At 44.9% G+C, this 23,282-nt stretch overlaps 2 protein-coding genes across 6 annotated transcripts in view; both read right to left on the bottom strand.

The window, feature by feature from the left end:
- Positions 1-15,648, bottom strand: part of LOC114690640 (kinesin-like protein KIF28P) — a 64,056-nt gene extending 48,408 nt beyond the window's left edge. The window contains 4 exon segments of the mRNA XM_028865485.2: positions 2,612-2,647; positions 4,319-4,522; positions 8,639-8,830; positions 14,760-15,648. Of these exon segments, the coding sequence (XP_028721318.1) occupies positions 2,612-2,647; positions 4,319-4,522; positions 8,639-8,830; positions 14,760-14,849 (522 nt within the window). The 5' untranslated portion in view covers positions 14,850-15,648.
- Positions 15,649-15,754: 106 nt separating this feature from the next.
- Positions 15,755-23,282, bottom strand: part of Ahctf1 (AT-hook containing transcription factor 1) — a 55,138-nt gene continuing 47,610 nt past the window's right edge. For all 5 annotated transcript variants that reach the window (XM_028865484.2, XM_028865479.2, XM_037211189.1 and 2 more), the window contains exons 34-36: positions 18,871-19,004; positions 17,069-17,145; positions 15,755-16,196 (exon numbers count right to left, since the gene is read on the bottom strand). In XM_028865484.2, the coding sequence (XP_028721317.1) occupies positions 16,001-16,196; positions 17,069-17,145; positions 18,871-19,004 (407 nt within the window). In that variant the 3' untranslated portion in view covers positions 15,755-16,000. The remainder of the gene's footprint in view (positions 16,197-17,068; positions 17,146-18,870; positions 19,005-23,282) is intronic.

The raw sequence follows: 23,282 nt of genomic DNA, 5'->3' as shown, positions 1-23,282 counted from the left end.
GGCTTGGAAACATGTGTCTTAACCCTCTGAGCCATCCTGCCAGCTCCCAGAAGCCTAGTTCTTAATTTAAGCGATTACTCTTGGAAACACAGTTTTATTACTTTCCAGGCCCCCGACTCTGAATTTCTAAGGGTGCTGTGAAATCTTCCTCCCAGTTCATAGGGAAACCAAGAGATGCTGGCTGAGCACACAGGCCGAGGATGCCTTCTCTGGGGCGTGGAAGAGCTGGGAGGCGGATTGTAAGTTGGGATGTTGAGAGTACACACTTCTTTGACTATAAACAGATGGCTTTTAAAACTTCTGTTCTTGAATATATTTATCTCTGATTTACAGAATTATTATTATTATTATTATTATTTATTATTATTATTTTGGTGGCCTTGGGATGAAACCAAGGGCTTTAAGGTTGGTAAACAAGCATTCTACCTCTAAGATACACAGTGAGTTCTAGGCTAGCCTGGGCTACCGAGCTGCACCCTGTCTCATTCTTCTGTTCTTCCCACTGCTCTAGACAGAAGTCTGCCAGACACGGGCTGTGAACTAGATCCAAGGCACCAACTGCTCCCCTGTGACCCTTGAGTTAAGAATGTGTTTCATGGGGGCTGGAGAGATGGCTCAGAGGTTAAGAGCACCGACTGCTCTTTCAGAGGTCCTGAGTTCAATTCCCAGCAACCACATGGTGGCTCACAGCCATCTGTAATGAGATCTGGTGCCCTCTTCTGGCCTGCAGGGACACATGCAGGCAGAATACTGTATACATAATAAATAAATAAATCTTAAAAAAAAAAAAAAAAAAAGAATGTGTTTCACGCCTTTACTTGATTGGGACGGGGGAATTAAAAGTCCTATTAGTGACACACGAGAATGTTGTGGAAAGGAAATTGCAGCGTCCGTCAGCACATGGCGAGGCGGCTCATCTCTCTTGCGCTCTCCAAAGCAGAGATGAACCATGCCTCAGACAGCAAGGGCTGCAGAGACTCAGGAGTCCCCTTTTGGTCCCCAACAGCATCTCACCCACTGACCATAATGATCTCAGGACGCATGAAGCGACGGCCTGGAAGTCAAGTGGTTTCTTCAGCAGCCGAGAAAGGACCCCTGTCAGAGAAGGGCCGGTCTGGAAAGGCAGGGGATTTGCTTTGATGGTTTGAATGAAAATGACCTCCATGTTTGGATAGTTGGTGGGACCACGTGGGAAGGAATAGGAGGTGTGTCACTGGGCTGGGCTTTGAGGCTTCAAAGTGCTCCCTGCTTCCTGTTGGGGGTTCAGATGTGAGCTCTCAGGGGCTGCTCCAGGGCCATGCCTGCCCGCTCCCCTCCCATAGAGACAAAGGACTCCCTTCCCTGGAACTGTAAGCACCAAATAAGCCTTTCCTTCTGTAAATTGCCTGTCCCTGGCATTTTCTCATAGCCGTAGAAAAGTAACTAAGACAGCTGCTGTGTGGCTAGAGCATGGGGTGTGAACGAAGCCAGCCCAGGCCTGGTGACCGCGGCTCTGGCAGGCCTTGCCCTTTTCTCTGCCATTCCCTCTGCCTTGATGAAACCAGTTAGATTACATTCCTAAAGCTAGCCAACAAGGTCTAGTCCCTTATTTGGCCAATCCCTCCTCCTGACTACCAAGGCCCAGTTATCAAAGCATTGAAGCCCAGCCATCAAAAGCCCCCTTTGGCTGCCTTAATTAAATGCCCAGTTAAAATTAAACACCTCATCCTAACATGGAGTTTCCCCTTTTACCTTTATAAACTGTCATTTTCCTATGGCCCACATCTGTCTCCTTTCTATCCAGAGGCAATACTTTGTCCTTCCAGGACAAACTCCCCTTCCCCTCTCCCTGTTCCCTTTCCCCTCACCCTGGTCCTCTATCTCCTGTCTTTGTCTGCTGCCCTCTGTCCCTCTGGAACAAATAAATCTCCTTTTGCTGAGAACTTGGTCTTGGGATATCTTGAGCTGACTCTGAGGTTCCCTACAGTGAAGAACAAGGAATTTGAGATGATGCTGGAGAGGCAGGTGGGCTACATCCAACACAGCATGACTGGGGACCAGAGCCCTTGGTGCTAGTAATCCAGAGTCACTCAGGCCTGTGTGTCAGCACAGGCTCCTGGGATAGGTGGGACTCAGTGGTAAAGCCTGTGCTTAGGGTGTGCAAGGACCTGGGTTTGATTCTCAGCAGAGACAGACAGACAGACAGACAGACAGACAGACAGACAGAGACAGAGATAGAGAGAATGTCATGCTGTGGGATGGTCTGTATGTCAAATGTATTGCTCTGATTGGTCAATAAATAAAACACTGATTGACCAGTAGCTGGCAGGAAGTATAGGCGGGACTAACAGAGAGGAGAATTGAGAGAACAGGAAGGCGAAGGGAGACACTGCCAGCCACTGCCATGACAAGCAGCATGTGAAGATGCCAGTAAGCCACGAGCTACGTGGCAAGGTATAGATTTATAGAAATAGATTAATTTAAGATGTAAGAACAGTTAGCAAGAAGCCTGAGCCATTAGGCCAAATAGTTTAAATAATATAAGTGTCTGTGTGTTTATTTAATAAGTGGGCTGTCTGGCTGCCGGGGCTTGGCGGGACCTGGAGAGAAAACTCTCCAGCTACAATATTACCTGTTCATTGTAGATTTCCAGCATGCTAAACATGACCTGTAGGGAGAACAGTGTGTCAGTGTCCTGAGTTCAGGAGTGATGTAGCAAGAATATAAACATTCAACAAAGGAAAAGACTAACTACCATTAACTGCAGTGAACTGTTTCAAACTGTATGCTTCTCAGGAATTTTATGGCACTGGTAAGTCTCTCAATATAAAATTTAAAAAGACACAAAACAGGCTGGGAGCTGCTCAGTGGGTAAGCACACTGGCCGCTCAAGCATGAGGACCTGAGTTTGGATTCCCAGCACCCACATAAAAAGCCAGGCATGACTGTGTTCACCTGCAGCTGTGGGGGTGCAGACATGAGGAGCTCTGGGCTCACTGCCTGCCAGTCTATCTAAACACATCAAACTCCAGGTTCAGTGAGAGACCCTCTCTCAAGGGAACAAGGTGGAGAGTGATGGAGCGGACACCCAGTGCCTCCTCTGGCCTCCACACATGTGCACGGAAGCATGTATCTCTACCTGTATAGACATGTGTGCATGCACTGTTGTGTCACATACTCATGTACACACTCACACACAATCAAAAAGAAAAGGAAAACACACAAAACAGGGATTATTGTCAGGCCTGCAATTGCAGTTCTCGGGAGGCTAAGGCGGGAAGATTAATTAGAATATGGACAGGAGGGGAGGAGGCGGCTTCCGCCATTGGGTGCTGTGGGAGGGTTTTAGGGTGACTTTACAGGAATGACTCACACAGTATGTGGCTCTGGTGGTTGGCTCCACCCCCTCCTCAGATCGCTGAGAGCCCAGTCTTAACCCAGAGCCTGGCTGAGAGCTGCATTTACCTGAGCGTTGCATTTAACCTACCCAGCTCTAGGAAGTTGGTGCCCACACAGTGGCAGGCATTTCACTTAGCTTGTTGTTTCTGTTTAGCATGCTGGTTGCTCAAGAGCTCTGCTGCACAGCAGCGCCTCCTAAAGGAACCGCCTCATTAATTAATTAATTAATTAATTAATTTAATTAATTTTCAGCTTTCTCAGGCCCTTTGTAGAAATTTTGGGCCCCATATTGGGTGCCAATATTGTTTCAACTTCGGCACAGTGGCTGAGCCTTAATCTACTGCTATCTCAGCCAGCAATTGCAACTCTGTAGTTACCAACCTGCTTCTCTAGCAGCATCCTGGTCACTCAGGTTCCCACAGGCATTGGCCCTATCACTTCCACTAAAGGTAGCTTTAACTAAATCTCTATCATTCAATTATAAATAAGATTCAAGATTCAAAGGCTGAAGTGAAAACCTGGGAGCTCAGAGAGGCTAAGTAGCAACTAGCTAACCCTCTCTCTTTGCTGGTGTCTACAGAAGACCCATGCTTCCTCTTTGCCAAACCAGAAAAAGCTGCTCCACTGCAAAACCCACCCTACTACTTCCTGTGTTTCTCTATCTCTCCCAGATGCCCTCTGAGGCTCTACAATTACTTCCTGTCAACTAGTTGCTAACACAGCTTCCTGGCCCAAGGTTAATTTTATTTAATTAATGCAAAAGCAATCTTGAGATTCACAGTGCCATCAAATGTCCCCCAACACACACACACACACACACACACACACACACACACACAAATCTGAAAACACAGATGCTGGTGCCTTGGTGCCTTCCACTTGTGGGAAATGAAAAGACACAGTTCCCTAAAGAAAGGATTCTAGAATAATGGATACATACCTGGAGTTCTATGTTTTCTTTTTGCATCTTAATAGCTTGGAAGAGCTCTTCACACACTCTTGGAATAATACCCTTGTTTGTGCCAAAGCCAATCATGGAGTAGCTTTTCCCAGAGCCAGTCTGGCCATAGGCCAGGAGAGTAGCATTGTAGCCTCGCCAGGCACTGTCTAGAATTCCTCTTCCGATATCATGGAAGACATGGATCTAGAGAGGAAATTGTAACTGTCACCAACCCTGGTGGCTCTAAAGCATCACTTCCATACACATATGAGTGTGTTCACACATTCACATGACACAGACCCCTCCACAGAACTGTATTTTGTATCCAGGGTGCCACCCAAAGGTTTAGCCCCCAGGTTGGTAGTGCTGGAAGGCTGTGGAATACCCCAGTCTCTTTCTTTTATTTCCTGCCATGAGATCTGTAGTTTTGCCTCCCCCAACACTGCCTGCTGTAATGCATCACTTCACCACAGTCTGAAAAAGTAACGGGCTGCTGCCTACAAAGTGAGCAAAGAGAGCCTTGACTCTTCAGAGTGGGCTATCTCAGGTGTTTATATATAGATAGATATACTAATAGAAAGTTGCCTAATGCATACACTCTTAAAAAACAAACCTCTCCTCAATGCTCAGAGACCACTGAAGAAGAGGGAACAGAAAGATGGGAAGAGCCAGAGGTCAGGGAGGACCCGAGCCAAACAGTGCCTTCAGGACATGATGGATGCTGCACTCAGGAACTGACAAGACCCGCACAACAGCAAGCCAGATGCCAGTCCAGCACAGAGTGGGCAGGACTCATGAGCCCCACCCAGCTGAGGAGGTACTGACAGTTGGTGGCTTCCAGGGGAGACAATTTGCTTTAAGGGTGTGACCCCTGGTAAGTTAAGAAGCTGCAGTTAATGGCCCCACATCCTGAATATATGGACAGCTAAAACTGGTCTCTGTGGGTAAAAAAAGAAAGGGAGAGAGGGAGGGAGGAAGGGAGGGAGGGAGGGAGGGAGGGAGGGAGAAGACAAGAAATTGGGAGGAGGTGGGAAGGGGGGGTGGATCTAGGAGGGGTTTAGGGGGAGGAGCAAGGGGTGAATACCATAAAATTGTAGTGTATGCATGCATGGAATTCTAAAAGAATTAATATTATAAAATCTATTTACATTTTTATCATTTTATGTGCATGGGTGTTTTGCCTACATGTGTGTTTATGTACCACACGTGTGCCTGGTGTCCTTGGAGACCAGAAGATCTCCTAGAACTGGAGTTACAGACAGTTGTGAGCCATCATGTGACTGCTGGGATTGAACCCAGGTCCTCTGGAAGAGCAGCCAGTGCTCTTAACCACTGAGTCGCCGCCTCTCCAGCCCCTGAAAATATATTTAAACAACAACAATAACAACAAACTTTTAAAACCAGGCATGAAGATAGTGTAGTGCTTTGGGAGATGGAAACAGAAAGATAAAAAAAGGAAACATTTTTTAAAAGTGGAATCAAAAGATACTTGTACAGAGTTGCTCAGAAGGCAGGTGTGGCCTGGCTCCTTCTCTTTCTGGTCACGGCCACGGCAGCAGCAGCTCTCAAAGGAGAAAAAGGGAGAATCATGGAATCCGTTTGTCACACTATATACACTTGTGGAATTTATGTAATTTTTAATTCTGAGAACGACATACACACCAACATAGTACGATCTGCTAAGGGAAAATTTAAAATAACCAATTGTAATACAGTTTGTTTCTAGCCAGGCAGTGGTGTCGCATGCCTTTAGTCCAGCACTCAGGAGGCAGGAGGCAGGCGAATCACCGAGTTCGAGGTCAGCCTAGTTTACAGAGCTAATTGCAGGACAGCCAGGGCTACAGAGAGAAACCCTGTCTCAAAAAACAGAAAACAACAACAAAATATACTACTTGTTTCTCATAGAAAGGAGTAAAAAAAAATGCATGCCTTCAATACCAGCACTTAGGAGGCAGAGGCAGGAGGATCTCTGTGAGTTTTGGGCCAGCCTGGTCTAGACAAGTTCTAGGCTAGCCATGGCTGCATAGAGAGACACTGTATCAAAAAAAAAAAAAAAAAAACAAAAACAGAAATAAAGAATCATTGTACTATAAGGGTTGTGTGGTCTCTAGGATTAATGGAATTTGACCTATAGTTTTCAAGAACAATGTGCCTATACTTTTACTCAAAATGTAGCTGAATGAAGATATCTGCAGCTCTTTTTTTTTAAGGTTTATTTTTTATTTGTGTGTATGTGTGTGCATGTATGCAGGTGCCCTGGGATGCCAGAGCAGGGTGTTGGATGCCCTGGAGCTGGAGTTACAGGTGATGGTGAACCATTTAACACAGGTGTTGGGAACCAATCCCGGGTCCTCTGCAAAAGCAGCCATAGCCCCTGAGCATCATCTGTCTATCCATCCCGGTGGTTTATCAGCTACTGGGAGAGATTACCAAGCTTAGTAATTTTGCTTCCCTCCTACTTGACACTATTGGAATCTTAGAGATTTGTTGTTGTTGTTGTTGTTGTTCTTAGTTACAATTTTTTAATTACATTTTTTATTTTGTGTGCGTGTGCGCATTTGTGTGTGGAAGTGCATGCGCCTGCCACAGTACATGTGTGGAGGTCAGAGGTCAACCTGTGGGACTTGGTTTTCTTCCTTCCTCCATGTTGGTCCCAAGGATTGAACCCAGGTCATCGGGCGTGGTGCAGGTGGCATCTCACTGGCCCCTGTCCTTAATTTTTATAATTTGAAAGTTTCAAATAGTCCAGAATTTTGTTAAGTCAAGTACTAGGTAGAAAGTAGAGTCATTTCATAAAATTTTTAGTGGTGTCTCTCATAGGTGCTGCAAGCCGCAGGAAAATGTATGGAATCCAGCTCCTATCACAAAAGGTCACGGACTTTTCTGAAGGTCAAACCATGGCTTAAGAAGTCTTGGTGATATTTTAACTTTTGTATATATATTAACCGATTCCTGCAATGATTTCCTTGTATGCTATGTATGCTTCCAAGAACTCCTAACAGTGTATTTTATCTGAAATACCTATCAAGCATGCAAGGCCAAATGCTCTCCTGAATTAAGGTAAAATAGCTCAGACCCTCTTTTCTCATACAGCCTTAGTGGTATTTATACACATTATAGACTCCTAACATTTACCTAACCACTTCTAGGACTGTAGTCTGAGCACATAAATTATCTTTTACTGATATATTAACCAATTTTAGCTCTTAGTTGACCTCCTCCTTTACCACTCCCCTTTTGGGTTGTAAAAGAAAGCCTGACAGTCACTGCCTGAGGAAAAATCTTGTCTGCCTTTATGACCCTGTAAGAATTCAAGCCTGGTGACCTTGCTTTAGCTAGAGCACTGCTATTACATGGGTATATAACTGTAAACCTCAGAGACTTAAAAGGATTTTTTGAGGATTTTGACTGGAGAACTAGAAGAATGAGATGGAAGATGAGGAAGAGCCAGATGGGGAAGAACAAGAGGAGAAAGACCAAGATGGGGCAGAACTAAGATGAGAGAATTTAGAATGTAAAGGAGACAGCAGATAAAGGTAGAGAGAAATCAGGCAAGAACGGAGCTAGGCATGGGAGAAGAACTGAAGCTGTGCAGACAGAATTTTATCCCAGAGGAATAAAGTAGACGGACAAAGAGCTCGGTATACTTAGATTCTTTTCCTGAAAATAATTCGCGCCGATTGTAGCTTCTCTGGGCCCCTGGGAAGAAGATTATTAAGGCTGGACCATGATAATAATGGAGACACTGGGATATAGTGTGGCTATTATCTGCATGCTAAAACATCTGGTACATCTTTGAGTTACATTTCTCGTTTCTTCCCACCCACTGTTCTATGTGCACAGAGGAGAGATTCCCCTTCACTTGTACTTCATGGTGCTAGCCAGCGCTCCATCGTTATAACTCCCGAGATAACCATTTATAGAGGAAAGATTGGTTTGGGCTCAGGGTTTCAATTCATGCTCAGCCCCACTGGTCTGTGGTGGCAGGAATGCATTCCAGAGACTTGTCTCCTGAAGCTAGAAAGCAAAGTGAGAGAGAGGAAGGACAGGGGTCCCCACATTCTCCTCAAGGACATGCTAGTTCCCAGAGTTCCTCCCACCAGGTCTGTCCTCTCAAAAGCACTGTAAGCTGAGGAGTAAGGCTTGGCATTCACATAGCTTCTGGGGATCCAGACTCAGGTCCTCATGCTCCGACAGCAAGTGTTTTGCCAACTAAGTCGTCTCCCTGCTATGGCGTGGACAATACTGAAATGTTTATAGTGCATCAGAAAAGAAAACACAAAACACAAAATCTACCACTGAAGTTTCCAAGCGACTTACCTGGCCTGCAAATTTACTAGTTGGATTAGATGGAATAAGGATGCCGTCTTTGTCCTTTTGATATCCGTCGTGAGACCAATATGCCAGGTCAAAGGTGAAGGTCTTCAAATGCTCTCCATTTTTAGGGTCTCGGATGGTGGTGCTTTGGGAATGCATGGAAACCACACAGCGGCTTCCAGAGTTCTTCTCTCTCTATAGTCAGGTTATAAATTCAGAATCACAGTACATTCTGGCTGGAAGAAGTCACTTGTCCCAACCCCTTATGGTGGTTTGAATGAGAATGACCCCTATAGGCTCATATTTGAATATTTGGTTTCAAGTTGGTATGGCATGGGCTTTTCAAACCTCAAAGCCTAACCCCAGTGACACACCTCCTCCAGCAAGGCCACACCCACTCCCGTTTCCATTTCTCTGCCTCTAACTTGCTGATCAGATGTAAGCTCTCAGCTACTGCTCCAGGGCCATGCCTGCTTGCCTGCTGCCATGCTCCCGGCATGATGGTTATGGACTCAGCCTTCTGAAACTACAAGCTGCCCTCAATTAAATACTTTTTTATGAGTTGCGTAGGCTCATGCGCCTGCTGGTGAAGCTCACTCAGCAACACTGATCTCTACTGCCTCCTCTTGCCTCATGGTTGGTTCTCATACATTGGGATTTATTTTTCTCTTTCTCTCTCTCTTCTCTCTCTCTCTCTCTTTTTTTTTTTTTTTTTTTTCTCTCTTTTTTTTTTTTTTTTTTTTTTTTTTGTTTTTCAAGACAGGGTTTCTTTGTGTAGCTTTGGTGCCCGTCCTTGATCTTGCTCTGTAGACCAGGCTGGCCTTGAACTCAAAGAGATCCGCCTGGCTCTGCCTCCTGAGTGCTGGGATTAAAGACATGTGCCACCACCACCTGGCCGGATTTTTTTCTTGAATAATTGGCAAACCAACCAGAAAACTGAGGGATTGGATAAGAGAATAAGAGCTTGAGCAAGGAGGCACACAAGTATGATATGTAATTCTATGTGGGAAGGGACCCTCCGTATGGCAAGAAGCTTGTGACTGTCCTAATGAGTATACCTCAAAGGCAGTGCTGGATGATGAAGAGCTGTTTTCCAAATGCCCACTGCACTGATGTTAAAAGACAAGACAGTGTCTTGCTACTGTAGTGGGGTTGTTTCTGTGGACTGGATGGCCACCAATATCTGGATGGCTATGGGCAAAAGTGCTAAATACCAGAAGATTTCCAGCCTGCACAATGCTAGGGAAATGGAAGCCTGGGACACCAAGGGAAGAATCCCAGCGGCCAGCCATGTGCAGTAGGTAAAAATGAGAGAGGAATCAAGGGAACTGCCACCTCATCAGCACATCGAAGGAAATGAGGACGGAGACTCCACCTACTCCTGATGCTTGCTTTTCTGTGACTGTTAACACAAAGGCGTAGAATGTACCAATGGAGACAGAGGCAGAAGCAGACTGTTCAAGACTGCACAGCGGCAGGGTACCTAGACAGCTAGCAAAATCTTTTTTTTTGGAGACAGGGTTTCTCTGTGTAGCTTTGCGCCTTTCCTAGATCTCTCTCTGTAGCCCAGGCTGGCCTCGAACTCACAGAGATCCGCCTGGCTCTGCCTCCCGAGTGCTGGGATTAAAGGCATGTGCCACCACCACCCAGCTAACAAAATCTTTTCAACAGATGGTTCTGAGAACTTTGCCTGCTCGAGTGAGTGCACTCTGGGATAGGGGAATGGCATCTCTGTGAGAAGAAATGGAGACGAGAGGGGAGCAACATTAGCCATCATCTGGCCTGAGGAAGAGCATCCAGTCTGCCTGCCAGATCCAAGGAACTTGGTCCACAGTAGAATTGATCTTTGTGGCCAGGAGAGCAGCGTGGCCAAATGAGAGGGGTGTGTCAGGGCAGGTAGCTCAGAGCAAGCACCAAGGAAGTCAAGGGCATTTTGTGGGAACTGGCATGGATGGGAGAAGCCATGTATGCCCAGGCGATTCAAGGACTAGGGAAATCCATTTTCATTATATCTCATTTTATTATTAGTGAATTATTATGATATATGTGTGTGTGTGTGTGTGTGTGTGTGTGTGTGTGTGTGCTGCGCGCGCGCGCGCGCATGTTCTCTCTCACCATGGTGCACGTGGAGATCAGAGAACAACTTTTGGGAATCATTTTTCTCCTTCCACTATGAGTTTCAGGGTCAAACATCATCAGGCTTGCGCACAAGAGCTTTTACCCACCGAGTCACCTCACCAACCCAAGAAAGCCATTTTGATGGATAGACTGGAAAACCAACTTACCAACTACCCCCTGAGTATGGAGAGCCCCGAGCCTGTTCCTCCCTCTCTTCATGTTTTAAAATGAGAATGGCTCCTATAGGCTCACGTTTGAATGCTTGGTCCTGTTGGTTGACCCGCTTGGGATTAGGAGCTGTGTCCCTTGGGGTGGGCTTTGAGGTTTCCAGAGCCCCATCATTCCAATAGATCTCTCCTGTGGTCGTTGTCCCAACATGTCTCTCAGCTACTGTCCACTGCCATGCCTGCCTGCCTGCTGCCAGGCTCCTTGCCATGATGGTCATAGACACTGCTAAACCCTGGAACCATGGGTCCCCAAATTAAATGCTTCCTGTCATAAATTGCTTTGGTCACGGTGTTTTGTCATGGTAAGAAAAGTAGCTAAGACCAGTTTATGATGTGGATAAGGCTATTGATGGCCTTTGAGAAAGTGTGCACACCTTGTCATAAAAACCGACAAGAGAAAGAACAGGCCAAAAGGGAAGGGAAGAGGGAGGGAGGCTGGCTGGCACTTGGCTAGAACGCAGGAATGGTGTGGCGTGATTTGCTCCGTTCCCCAACTCCAGGAAGAAGATAATCCAAGATGATCTCCGTAGCCTAGCAGATGGAAAGTAAACTCAAACCAGAGTTCTCGCCTTTCTCGTGCTACCCCATAGAAGAGGAGACTTCTTGTAGGGCATAGGAATGGGTCCCCAATTCCATGTTGTAAGAAGTGGAGCCAAGAATTTATCCCAGAATAAGCTTTAGAGGGCGACACAGTCCTCCCAAGGAACTCACCATTCCACTGGGCCCATGAAGACAAGGAGCCCATTGCTCTGGTGGTTACAGGTGCCAAAGGCCTACAGGAGCGAGGGCTATGTAAAGTAACTGGTGGGAATGGGGGTACGACCATCAGAGAAAAACAAGTGTCACTCTGTGCCTGGGCATGAGGAGAATACCCCCATTCTTCTTTGCACGAATATCCCTGGTCCCTGAGAACATTCTGGGGGGGGGGTGTAGATATTCTATTAGGAAAGACATTACAGACCGGGGAAAGTGAACAGTTCAAAATGCAGGTTGTAAAGGCAGTATTGACGAGGGAGCCCTGGACCCTCGACCTCCTCACCCTGCAGTAGTCACTGTTCTCACACCCCATGACAAAGGACTTTCACAATGCACTTGAAGGGAAGGGCTTGTTTGGGCTGTTTCAGGCCACCGTGTGGGTTAGGCATGATGGTGGGGATGGGGGGGGACACTGGTTGAGGCACCACTGGTGGCACCGTGTGTTAGGCATGATGGCACTGGACCGTGTGGTTAGCATGGGTGGGTTGGGGGTGGAGGCCACGGTTAGGCATGCCTGTGTGTCAGTTAGATGGTGCAGGAGCCTGTAGCAGTCTGTTCACAGCTTAGCAGATCAGGAAGCAATAATGGGACTCCAAGCAAGCTCAAGCTGAAGGTCTCAGTCCTTCAGAGGCCAGCGAGGCCCTATGTTCCAAAGGCTCCACAATCTCCCCAAACTGCCACTGGCTACAAGGCAAGCATTCTGACATGCAGGCCTGTGGGGAACATTCCATCTTCAAAGCACTCACAATACTAGGAGGTTCACAGTAGACACAGGTAATATAAGCTGCCAGATAAACCCGAGGTTGGATAGGCCGTGAGAGAACAGAGGTTGGGATTTTGAATACTCACATTCCCTTCCATAGCCCAGTCCCCATGAGAAAGCCACATAGGACTGGACTTGAGAAGCTCAGTAAGATACCTCCCATTCTGACTATACATAGGTGCTGGAGGAAGACCTTCTCTTGGTCTTGTGCATACTGCCCTAACATTAGATGATAGCATTTTGAGCACCCCTTATAACTGGATCCATAGAACTGGACATCCTAGGTCCTGCCCAGGAGTAGCCACACACAGACCAGCTATCTCAAGGCAGAGAGGCTGGGAACCTGGTTCCCTTCCTTCCTGGTAGGACCTGCCTCTAATACAGCGATACTCTCCTAAGTGGAGATTGCACTGCTTTAGAGGACACAGTAGGACTGTGCATTCATCCATCTACCCATGAGGGTATGAGCTGGTAGCATCAAGATTCAGGACCCTGGATAGGAGACATTCTTAGGGGTGACTGGTGGGTAACATCCTTTTAATTCTTGACATAGGGTGCACGTGTGTGGGTGGGGAAGAGCTGGAGGACGGTATATAAAGTGCAAGCCTATTTCCTGGGTGGCAAAGATGTACAGGGTTTGCAGAACTCCATGAGTCTTCTTCCTCATGTAGTGTGGTGTCTATGGCCATAGCATGAGCTAATCAAAGCAGAGCCCTGTGGGGCTGGGATGGTCTCCACAGGAAGCGTTTAATGAGGCACACTGTGACATTCCAGGCTCCAGGAGAAAACCTGGAGTTACCTGGTGGAGTACCTCCTATCGGGTGTCAGTCAGGTGAGCTGCCGTTTGCAGATTCACGAGCTGGGCTCTTCGGTATGAACTGGACAAAAGTACCTCTAGGTTTTTTGTCCCAGCTTTGGAAAGGAGAAAATCAACTGGATACTTACCTTTATTTAAAAATCCTTAGTTTTTTCCTTGTGTTTTGCCTGCATGTAGTATGTGCATGCCTGGTGCTTGTGGAGGTTAAGAGGGCATCAGATGCCCGGGAACTGCAGTTATGGAACTGAACCTGGGTCCTTCTGCAAGAACAGCCAATGCTCTTAACCACTGAGCCATCTTTCCAGCCCCCTGGATACTTCCCTTTAGAATTAGCATTTTCTGGCAGTTGTATAGCAACAAGACATCACTGGTCACAGCGGGTAAAGACAAGCCTACCATAATGGAAAGGGTGGATGCTAAGTTCCAGTGGTCACAATGGGCACCGCGCAGCTTTCTACCTGGCAGGCTCATTACATCACAGTCTCCTCTCCACATTCCCCACTCCCGCAGAGGGGCTTGGGTCCGGGGGCTGTGGTAGTGTTTCCATAGAAAGTTATAGATTCGCACACAAACCTATTAACATGTAAGCGTGGCCTGGCATGGTCTCATTGCCACTTAGGGTTCTCCTGATTCAGCATTCTGTGTTGGGATCACTGATCTATGTCCACGCATGGCAAGACCTACTTTTATAAAAGACAAAACTTTGGGTGTTTTTGAGACAGGGTTTCATGGAGCCCAAGCTGGCCTGAATGTACAACACAGCCAGGATGTCAGCTTCTAGTCAGTGTCTCTAAGTCCTCCTGTTGGGATTCCCATGTCACCATGCCTAGTTTTACAGAGTGCTGGTGAGCCACCCCAGGGATTCATGCATGGCAGGTGAGCACTATCAACTGAGCTCCACCTCTGCCCCGTACATGTATTAAAAGCAGATACAAGCTGGGCGGTGGTGGTGCACACCTTTAGGCAGGTGGGTTTTGAGGACAGCCTGGTCTACAGAGTGAGTTCTAGAACAGGCTCAAGCTACACAGAGAAACCCTGTCTAGAAAAACCACACACACACACACACACACACACACACACACACACAACCACCACCCCAAAAAGAAACAAACAACAAACCCAAAAAACCACCCCATCACCCCCCCACCCACCCCCCAAAAAAAGCAGACACCACACATTTTCCTGCACCAAACTGCACTGGTTTAAATAATTATTAACTTGACAGTATTTCTCTTGTCAGTTTTTTATTGTGCTACTTGTACCAAGGAATGAAATTGTTTACTAAATTATGCTTAGATCTTTTGTTATTCATTTGACAAATTCATTTAAATAAGTTTAATATTTCATAAATGACAAGCAGCTGAAGTACAAACCCAGTAACTGTTATTAAAAAGTGGATAAAATCAGGCAGCAATTGTCAACAAGGCAATGACATGGACTGACCTGGCTGAAAGGCCGCACCCGGACCGCCACCCTCACGCTGTCCGCGCTCCTCGGCTCAGGCATTTCCTCCCCCGTTCCCTCCTTTTCCATAATGCTATTTGGTAGAAAAATAACATACAAAGCACACTGCTACACTTCACACGAAAACATCCAGAGCTTAGTTGACAAAGGCAGTCTGTTTCTAGGTATCAATTACTAAGGGTCCGTTCATTACGCACTATCAATTACCTGTCATGAATTATTTGACAACACTTAGTTATTGATGAATTTCCTAGCCTCCATCAAGCGCCATTCCTTGCACACACTCATGCTGTACAACAGGCGCTGTTTCTCCTTTCTGCATCTACTCACACTCTTCCATTCTCCATGATCTGTGCCTGAGGTCCTGTGGAACTGCAGTGTTAACCTGAATCCTAAGAGGCTCCTGGGGTTCAGGAGCTGTCACAGCATGGGTGTCTAACATTGGTCCGACTCCTCAACGTTAGGCACACACCAGGTGTACTGAGTATCTGGAGCAGTTTTATTCACATTTCCTTCTCAAATCCTTTTCATGAGGTTGCTAAGAAGCAGTGAACCGGTCAATCTAACCTGGATAATTAGTCTCTGAATTGAGACAAGAATAGTCTTTAAGTTACTGAACAAGAAATGCCAGCATTATAGTTAACCAATGCATTACTGGAAAATTACTCTTTTGAGGTAGATTACACAAAATTTGTAAAACTACAAAAAGGCAAAAATCACATGCCCACAATTCAAATTCAACACAGTATCAGGCAAAGCCCAAGGAAAGTACATGTAATGATTAGAAATCTGAGTAACAGACTCAAAGTGCATAAATTATAAAACAGCAACTTTAAAAAATAATCAACAGTCGGTCACCCTCATTTCAAGACTAGTTCTAGTACCAATGAAGAAAACGGACAAATGTCTAGTAGCATATAAAATCACGACTAAGACAGAAATCCCTTCTCAAAAATCTAACAGACACACAGTGGTATACTTTACAGTAGTTTATTTAACATCCCAATAATAAGCCATATTTACATATTATATAAACGTATGAAATTTTATAAAACGCCTGGACTAGAAGAACCACACTTCATGTGGAGCTACTTATTTACTTGTTTACAAAATTGTACAATTTATATAAATTATTTCCTTCCAAATTAGGTGACTTTAATAATCCACACAAATACTGATGACTTTACAAACAGGTGCACGTTAAAATCTTGGGCTAAAAATTACAACATTTTCCTGCGTAGAACTTGCTTCGGAAAGGAAGACAGCTTCTTTTTGCCCCTTCCAAGAGTTTTTCCTGCTACTTCTGTAGTTTTTCTTGGTTTGCTGATCTTTATTTCATCAACAGGGCTTGCCAAGGGAGAAATCAGCTTAATTTCCACAGGGGGAGGTGACCAAGAGCTTCCTTTCCCCGTGTTTCTGAAAGAGAGACACACTCAAGTAGGAACAGGCACCTCAGTGGGTCACTCTGTGGAGAGCTGAGGGGGAGGGACCAAAGCACAGCTGAGGGCTAATGGCAGGCAGGGTCAGTGTCACCTCCATCCATCCATCCCACATGTGCCGACATACTTAGTACATATACATAGGAAATGCCGCTGTGCTACAAGGATGGTCCAAGTACCCATGGTCTGTTCATGGGATGAGAGCCAGCAGGCCCACGGAGCTTATAAAATTCCAAGACTCAGGAAGAGAGGCAGGAGGACAGCGGAAGAGTTTGAGGTTGGCCTGGTTTACTCATTAGCAAGCTCCAATCTAGCCAAGGCTCTATGCTCTAAAGACCTAGTCTAAGGAAAACCACAAGGAATTCAGGGCTCGGCTTAGGTATGCAGTGCTGTATCACAAAGGGGTGGGGTGGGGCAATACTCAAACAGTAGCAGCTGCTGAGAATGTGTACCTTAGACACAGACAATTTACACATCAGCACTATGCTTACTTATTCACTTGTATGTTTATTAAGTTTAGCCATGCCTAAGTACAGCATGAACAGAATACCATGAAACAAAAATATCCCAATGAACTGATTTTACCACAGAGGCAGTAACATTGCTGGTAGAGAAACAACTGTGGGACTTTAAAGTTATAATTCCTTCTTATGAAAAGGCAAACTATCTTCTCTCCCAGTCACACCAGTGGACGATGAACCACCTGGAGGCCACCCGTCTCCACTCCGGAGAAGGCTACCTTCAGCACCGGGCTCTTGGCCACCGTCACGGAGCCAGCACCAGGTACGTCTGAGAAGCCCTCCTTCCCAGCCAACTAGTGGAGAGGCTACGGGGCAGAGTGCTGCTTACCTGCTTGCTCTTGTCTTCACGGTCCTGCTTCTTTTTGTTTTTTGTTCTACGATCTCTAATGGTTTAGGGTCACTCTCCTATGGGTTAAAAATTAGAAAATATAAATTGCCTAAGCAATTAAAATTTTTCTGTTTCTGATTTTCAAGACAGGGTTTTTCTGTAACTGGCTGTCCTAGAATCAGAGACTGGCTTGCCTCTGCCTTCTGAGTGCTGGGATTAAAGGAGTGTGCCACCTAGTCTGATTTTAAAAGTATCCTGCCTGGCCAGATGGTGGTGGTGCACGCCTTTAACCTCAGAACCTGGGAGGCAAAGGCAGGTGAATCTCTGAGTTTGAGGCCAGCCTGGTCTACAGAGTGAGTTCTAGGACAGGGAGAGCTTCAGAGAAACCACCATGAAAAAAACCAAAAACCAAAAATAAACAAAAAAAGTATCCTGCTCAGATAAGGAGTCAAGCATCACTAAAAACCCTAGGTCCTAGACAGAGCCCTCTGGCTCTTTAAAAGAACACTTGATGGTCTAGAACAGAACTGCTCTTTATTCCTCATTTCCACAACACACCCATTCTCCACGTCTTGTCACAATTTCACTGTGAATGCTTCCATTGCCCACCACCCTGAGTTAATACAGCTCAGCTCCAAGTCCAGGTTCTGGCCATCTTGTAGGCACTAGGTCAACAGAGATGGGTTTCTTCCTTCCCAGAATACTTTGCACAGAAACTCCCTGAAACCTACACGTCTACTTAGCCACCATTCTGCCATGCTTCTGAATCCCTGCAAGCTGTCACTTTTTCTGCTAGAAAGGCCTCTCCTCTCTATCTCTATATATGCAGAGGTATTTGGGCAGAATGACTTTATTCAACAAATGAATTACTTATTTTTGTCAATTAAACTGAATTTTAATCAACTTATCAGTTGAATTATTTTTGTTGCATAGTAACTGGCTCATGGAATATAATCTAACATATGCTTATGAACTGACATTTATAAGTAAAAGTAACTGACATTTAGTATATGAAAAATGTCCATTTTAAGGCTGTGTACAAGAGACTATGGACTGAAACTTCTAAGGATGCTCTGTGAATGACACACCAATACCTTACGTAAACACCCAGATAATTTTGATGGGATCTCACTATGCATCCCTGGCTGGCCTAGGACTTAGCATGTAGAACAGGCTGGTGTTGAACTCAAGAGAGCTGCTCATTTCTGCCTCGAGCCCTGGAATTAGGGGTGCACATCATCATACCTGGCAACCATTTTAATTTAAAAACTGTCATTCTAATGGGTAACTGGAAAACTGCTGCTGTTATAAGCAACACACCACAGAGGAGTTTTGTACTCTTAATATAAATCTCCCCCCCCCCAAAAGACAGCTTTTCTGTGTAGCCTTGGGTACCCTCGAACTCACAGAGATCCACCATCCTCTGCCTTCCAAGTGCTGGGATTAAAGGCAGGTACCACCAGCACCAGGTGCAAATTATCTTTCTTTAAAAATTTTTTTTTATTTTGTGTCAAGTATTTTGCCTACATGTGTACCACATCCATGTCTTGTCCCCTAGGAAGCCAGAGAGCATTGGATCCCCTAGAACTGGAGTTAGAGGTTGTGAGCTGGGAAATGAACCCACGTCCCCTGCAAGAACAACTAGGACGCTAACTGATGAACCATCTCTCTGGCTCACATGCTATCTTTAAATAAATTTACTTTTCAACAAATTTACTTAGGAGAAATTCCCTTAAAAATATTTGTAATCTCAGCACTCAGGAACCTGAGGCAACATCATGACTTCAATCTGCATTCCTTACCAGTTCATCTAGAAGCTTGGATGTGCTGGACACATTTTTCCGTCTGGTTCTCAAAGCAGGAGGGGAGACAACAAGCTGAGATGATAAATCTGACACCAGTTCTTTCAGCTGGGCACTGGCCTCCAGTTTTTCAGCTAAAGACAAACAGGAAACAAACCCTTACCTGTAACTATGTATGGTTTAAAACTACGACAACATAAAGGCATTATATATTATACTGCATCAAAAATCTTAAGACAAATGATACACTAGAAAGACAAAATATTCCCAAACCAAGAAAACATAGCATATAAGTTTATTACCCATGTTGGGAGACAGAAATGTCGGGGAAAAAATCCCATTATCAGGGGGATCTGTGATTGGTATGTACAATGAATAGAAAATGTCTTAATAATAATAAAAAAACCTATTATCATTTAAGTAAATCAAATGGTTTTGAATATTGTAGGCTTCAAACTAAATGATTGCCACCACAGAAAGGTAGGACTCCAGGCAGTACAAACGATTATTCCTCAGTTTGATCCTTGGTGTTCCTCAGCTCTCTCAGGAAAGCATGAATCCCAGAATACAGTGTGAGTCTCAATTTCCACATGAGGTTTGTATTACACATTGAATTTTATTTGCAAGGAAGAGACTCATTTTAAACCTCTTTCTAGCTACCTTATTTGGAGCTACTCCTTCTAGTGGGGGGGGGCAACAGAAAGTTCACATCATAAAAGCAAAAAGTTCAGCTGAACAATAGGCTGTAACACAGATGGAGACTAGTTTAAGAGCTGACTTGGGGGAGGGGCTCTACCCCTTCCTGAGCTCTTTAATGGTTAAGTTGATGGGGGAGGTGGAGATGTTTTTACCCAATGGTGCAGCCACTGGTCAGGTGGTCATGCTCCTACAAACCACTCCTTAACCGAATAAAACAAAAATAAAAAAAGTAAAACCAACAGGGGAACCAGCTGAGAAGAGGAAGGGGAAGAAAGGGTAAAGGAGGTGGGCTGAATATGATAAAAATACATCATGTATGTATATGAAAATATGATAATATACACGTATAATTAATACATGCTAATGAAAACATTTTAAAAAGAAATTGATTCAAAACTACTATTAAAAGTATGTACTATGTAGACTCTTTGAACCTTTTAGTGTCTCCATACCAATGACATTGTGATCATGGAAGCAGCACAGTGCTGTGTGCCACAGATTTCATGCCAGAGTTTGGACTTACTGGCTGTGCCTCAGCTAATAAAAAATAGGATACAGATGACAATTATTTCAGCATTGTGATGGATAGACGATCAGAACAATCTGATGCATATAGCAAGTGCCTTATAAACAAGATGTCTGTATGATAGGCATGCACACAGAGACAGATACACAAACAGACTGGCTGACCAACATCAGATGTCAAATCCTGCTGTTATGACTTGCTGGGCATGAAGGTCTACACCTACAGTTTCAGCAGGAGGTAGAGGCAAGAAAAGGACAAGTCTGGGGCCCAGCTGGCCTGACCTTATCTCAAAGGAGACAAAGCAAACACCACTACTCCCCAAGCCTCAACCCGAACCACGCTTCTCTGCACTCTTGTGTGGATACAGGCGGGCCTCTATGGAGAGGTCAGGAAACAGTCCTGGGTGCTGGCCCTCAAGGGTCTTCCACCTTTTGGTTGACGCAGTTCTCTCACTGAACTTGACCACACCTAGACCAGGCTAGCTGGCACATGAGCATCCTGCCTCTGCCCTTGCATCTCCCCACTTTTGGGTGTGTACTATGCCAGCTTGTTTTGGATCATGGGGTCCAAACTCAGGTCAAGTTTGAGAGCCAAGTGCTTTACTGACTGACCCATCTCCCCAGCCTACAAAAGCCATGGCTCTTAACAATAAAAGAAAAGCACTGGCAGCATCCGACATCTTCACTACCAGTTTATTAAGAGGCAGAAAGAAATTACACTTCAGGCCACTGATGGCGAGGTACCCTTCCTACCGTTAAAATTACAAATCTGCTCGTATTCGCAATGCTCTTTCTAGGCTACCTGGAACAACTTGTGCTTTCTCAGTCCACTTAAGCTTCCCCATTTACTTCTAGGGACTCAGAATAAAATTTAAGAATTCAGTATCATGTACGAAAATGTTCAGCAAATTCACTGTTTATCCTACTTTATCTTCCTCTTTCAGGGCAGGGACAAAATTTTATTATATTGTGGGACAATGCCTCATCTACCTCTGCAAATGTCTGGCAAACATTTTGACAACCAGGACTACTTAACAAGTTAAACTGTAAGACCTAAATGCAAATCCAGTGCTGTGCTGGGAAAGAGGAGAAACAAGGTAGGTAGCTCTGGTTGGCAACATTAATTACTTTTTGTGGTCAAATGATTCCACTGTGGTCAACTTCAAACAAAATGAGACCCTGATTCTCAAATGCCTTATTTACAATACCTCCATCTACCTAATAACTCAGGGAACCTTAGAACATGAAAATATCCCATAGGAGGATGTTTAAGCACCTATGGAGTATCCGTGAGATAAAATGCAACATGATACAAAATCCAAACAAAACCCAAAACTACAGTGCCATTAATACTCAGGGTTTTGAAGACTGAGTATCTGGGAACAGGGACAGGGGAGGTGGCTCAGTAGGTAAACTTGTGCGAGCTAAGGACCTGAATTTCCATCCCCAGCAGTCATTTAAATGCTGGACAAAGTGCTAAGTGCCTCCAATCCCAGTGCTGGGGGGCAAACCCAGCAGGATCCCAAGGGCCTGCTGACCAGCCAGTTTAGTCAACTGCAGGTTAGTTCCAGGTTCACTGGAAAACAGCTGGTGTCCACCCCTGACTTCCACACAGGCTAGCGAACCTGCTCAAATGCAAACTCTTCTATGGATATTTGAGAATGATCACGAAATCAGGGAAATCTATGTGCTCATCCACTGTAGTGTGTTTTGATACAGGGTCTTGCCATACAGCACAAACTGCCCTTCCTGCCTCAGCCTCCCCAGCACTGGGGCTACAGAAGGGCACCACACTTGGCTTATTCTGTATTCCTTAAGCAAAGAACATGACTGGTAAGACCATCCATGTCCTAGAGCATGTTTTATGATCAGATTTTCTATAGAAGATGTGTAGTGTTTTAAACAGAAATCAGCTAGATAGAAAACTAGTTTGTGAAGACGACAAACTACTAAGGTATTTGCTATGCTAGTCTAAGTCAGCATAGCAAACACGTTATTTCTTACTCTTTAAGCTCTAAAGAAAATACAAATATTAACAATATTTTACCAATTTCACTGTCTTTCATTTTAAAACTTTCTCTAACATAGCAGCTTAAGATAGTTAAAACTCTCACACATTTTTCATTTCATTTTTCTCCATGCAAAGTGTAAAAAAAGCAAACAATCAGGAAGGAAAGGAACTGGTGCTATCATGGCCAAAGATCTATAAGACCTAGTATGGAACATCTCCTGCAGGAACCCAGTGATGAGTTTAAAGAGGGATGCACCACCACGCGCAGCTAGATGGAATATTTTTGTTTTGTGTTTTTTCGAGACAGGGTTTCTCTGTGTAGCCTTGGCTGTCCAGGAACTCACTCTATAGACTAGGCTGGCCTCAAACTCTCAGAGATCTGCCTGCTTCTGCCTCTCAAGTGCTGGGATTGAAGGTGTGCACCACCATCTCCTGACAATGGAAGATTTTGAAATGGCTTATTTTCCACCTGGCCTTCAAGACAGGTGGCAACTACCCAGGAGGTGCCTTATACATTATTACGGTTCTTAAATGAATAAAGCTATCTTTGCTTTTCTGAAATTCAAATTTTAAAATTCAAACTTTCAGGAAACAACCGTATTTTGTAGGTCCAACCATAATTACTAAAACTAACTTTACAAAGTGTTACTCCAATGACATCTGGTCCACTACACGAATCTGAACCTCTTCATCATCATCCTTCTGAACATTTTTACAGCACTGCTCCCAATGAGGTTTAAATACCACAGATACCTTCTCTACCTATTTGTTACTTGATGGACATACGTGCTTTACATACAAAGATAGTCTTATCCTTGAGAAAGCATTAACTTTATCAACAATGCAGCATGCTCATCAAAGACAAGGAGCAATTACGCATTAGACACGGCAACAGTAAGTATAGATTTATTTCCGTTGACCTGGCTGACAGCTGGCCACAAAACAATCTGGATTTGTGGCTATCACTGGGACATAAGCCAAAAGCTATGGTACTTCAATTTAAAAACAAACAAACAGCCGGGCGGTGGTGGCGCACGCCTTTAATCCCAGCACTCGGGAGGCAGAGCCAGGCGGATCTCTGTGAGTTCGAGGCCAGCCTGGACTACCAAGTGAGTCCCAGGAAAGGCACAAAGCTACACAGAGAAACCCTGTCTTGAAAAAAACAAAAACAAAAACA

The sequence above is a fragment of the Peromyscus leucopus genome, chromosome 15 (assembly GCF_004664715.2).
Source record: "Peromyscus leucopus breed LL Stock chromosome 15, UCI_PerLeu_2.1, whole genome shotgun sequence".
NCBI lineage: Eukaryota > Metazoa > Chordata > Mammalia > Rodentia > Cricetidae > Peromyscus > Peromyscus leucopus.
This window is presented reverse-complemented; position numbering and strand designations above follow the sequence as displayed.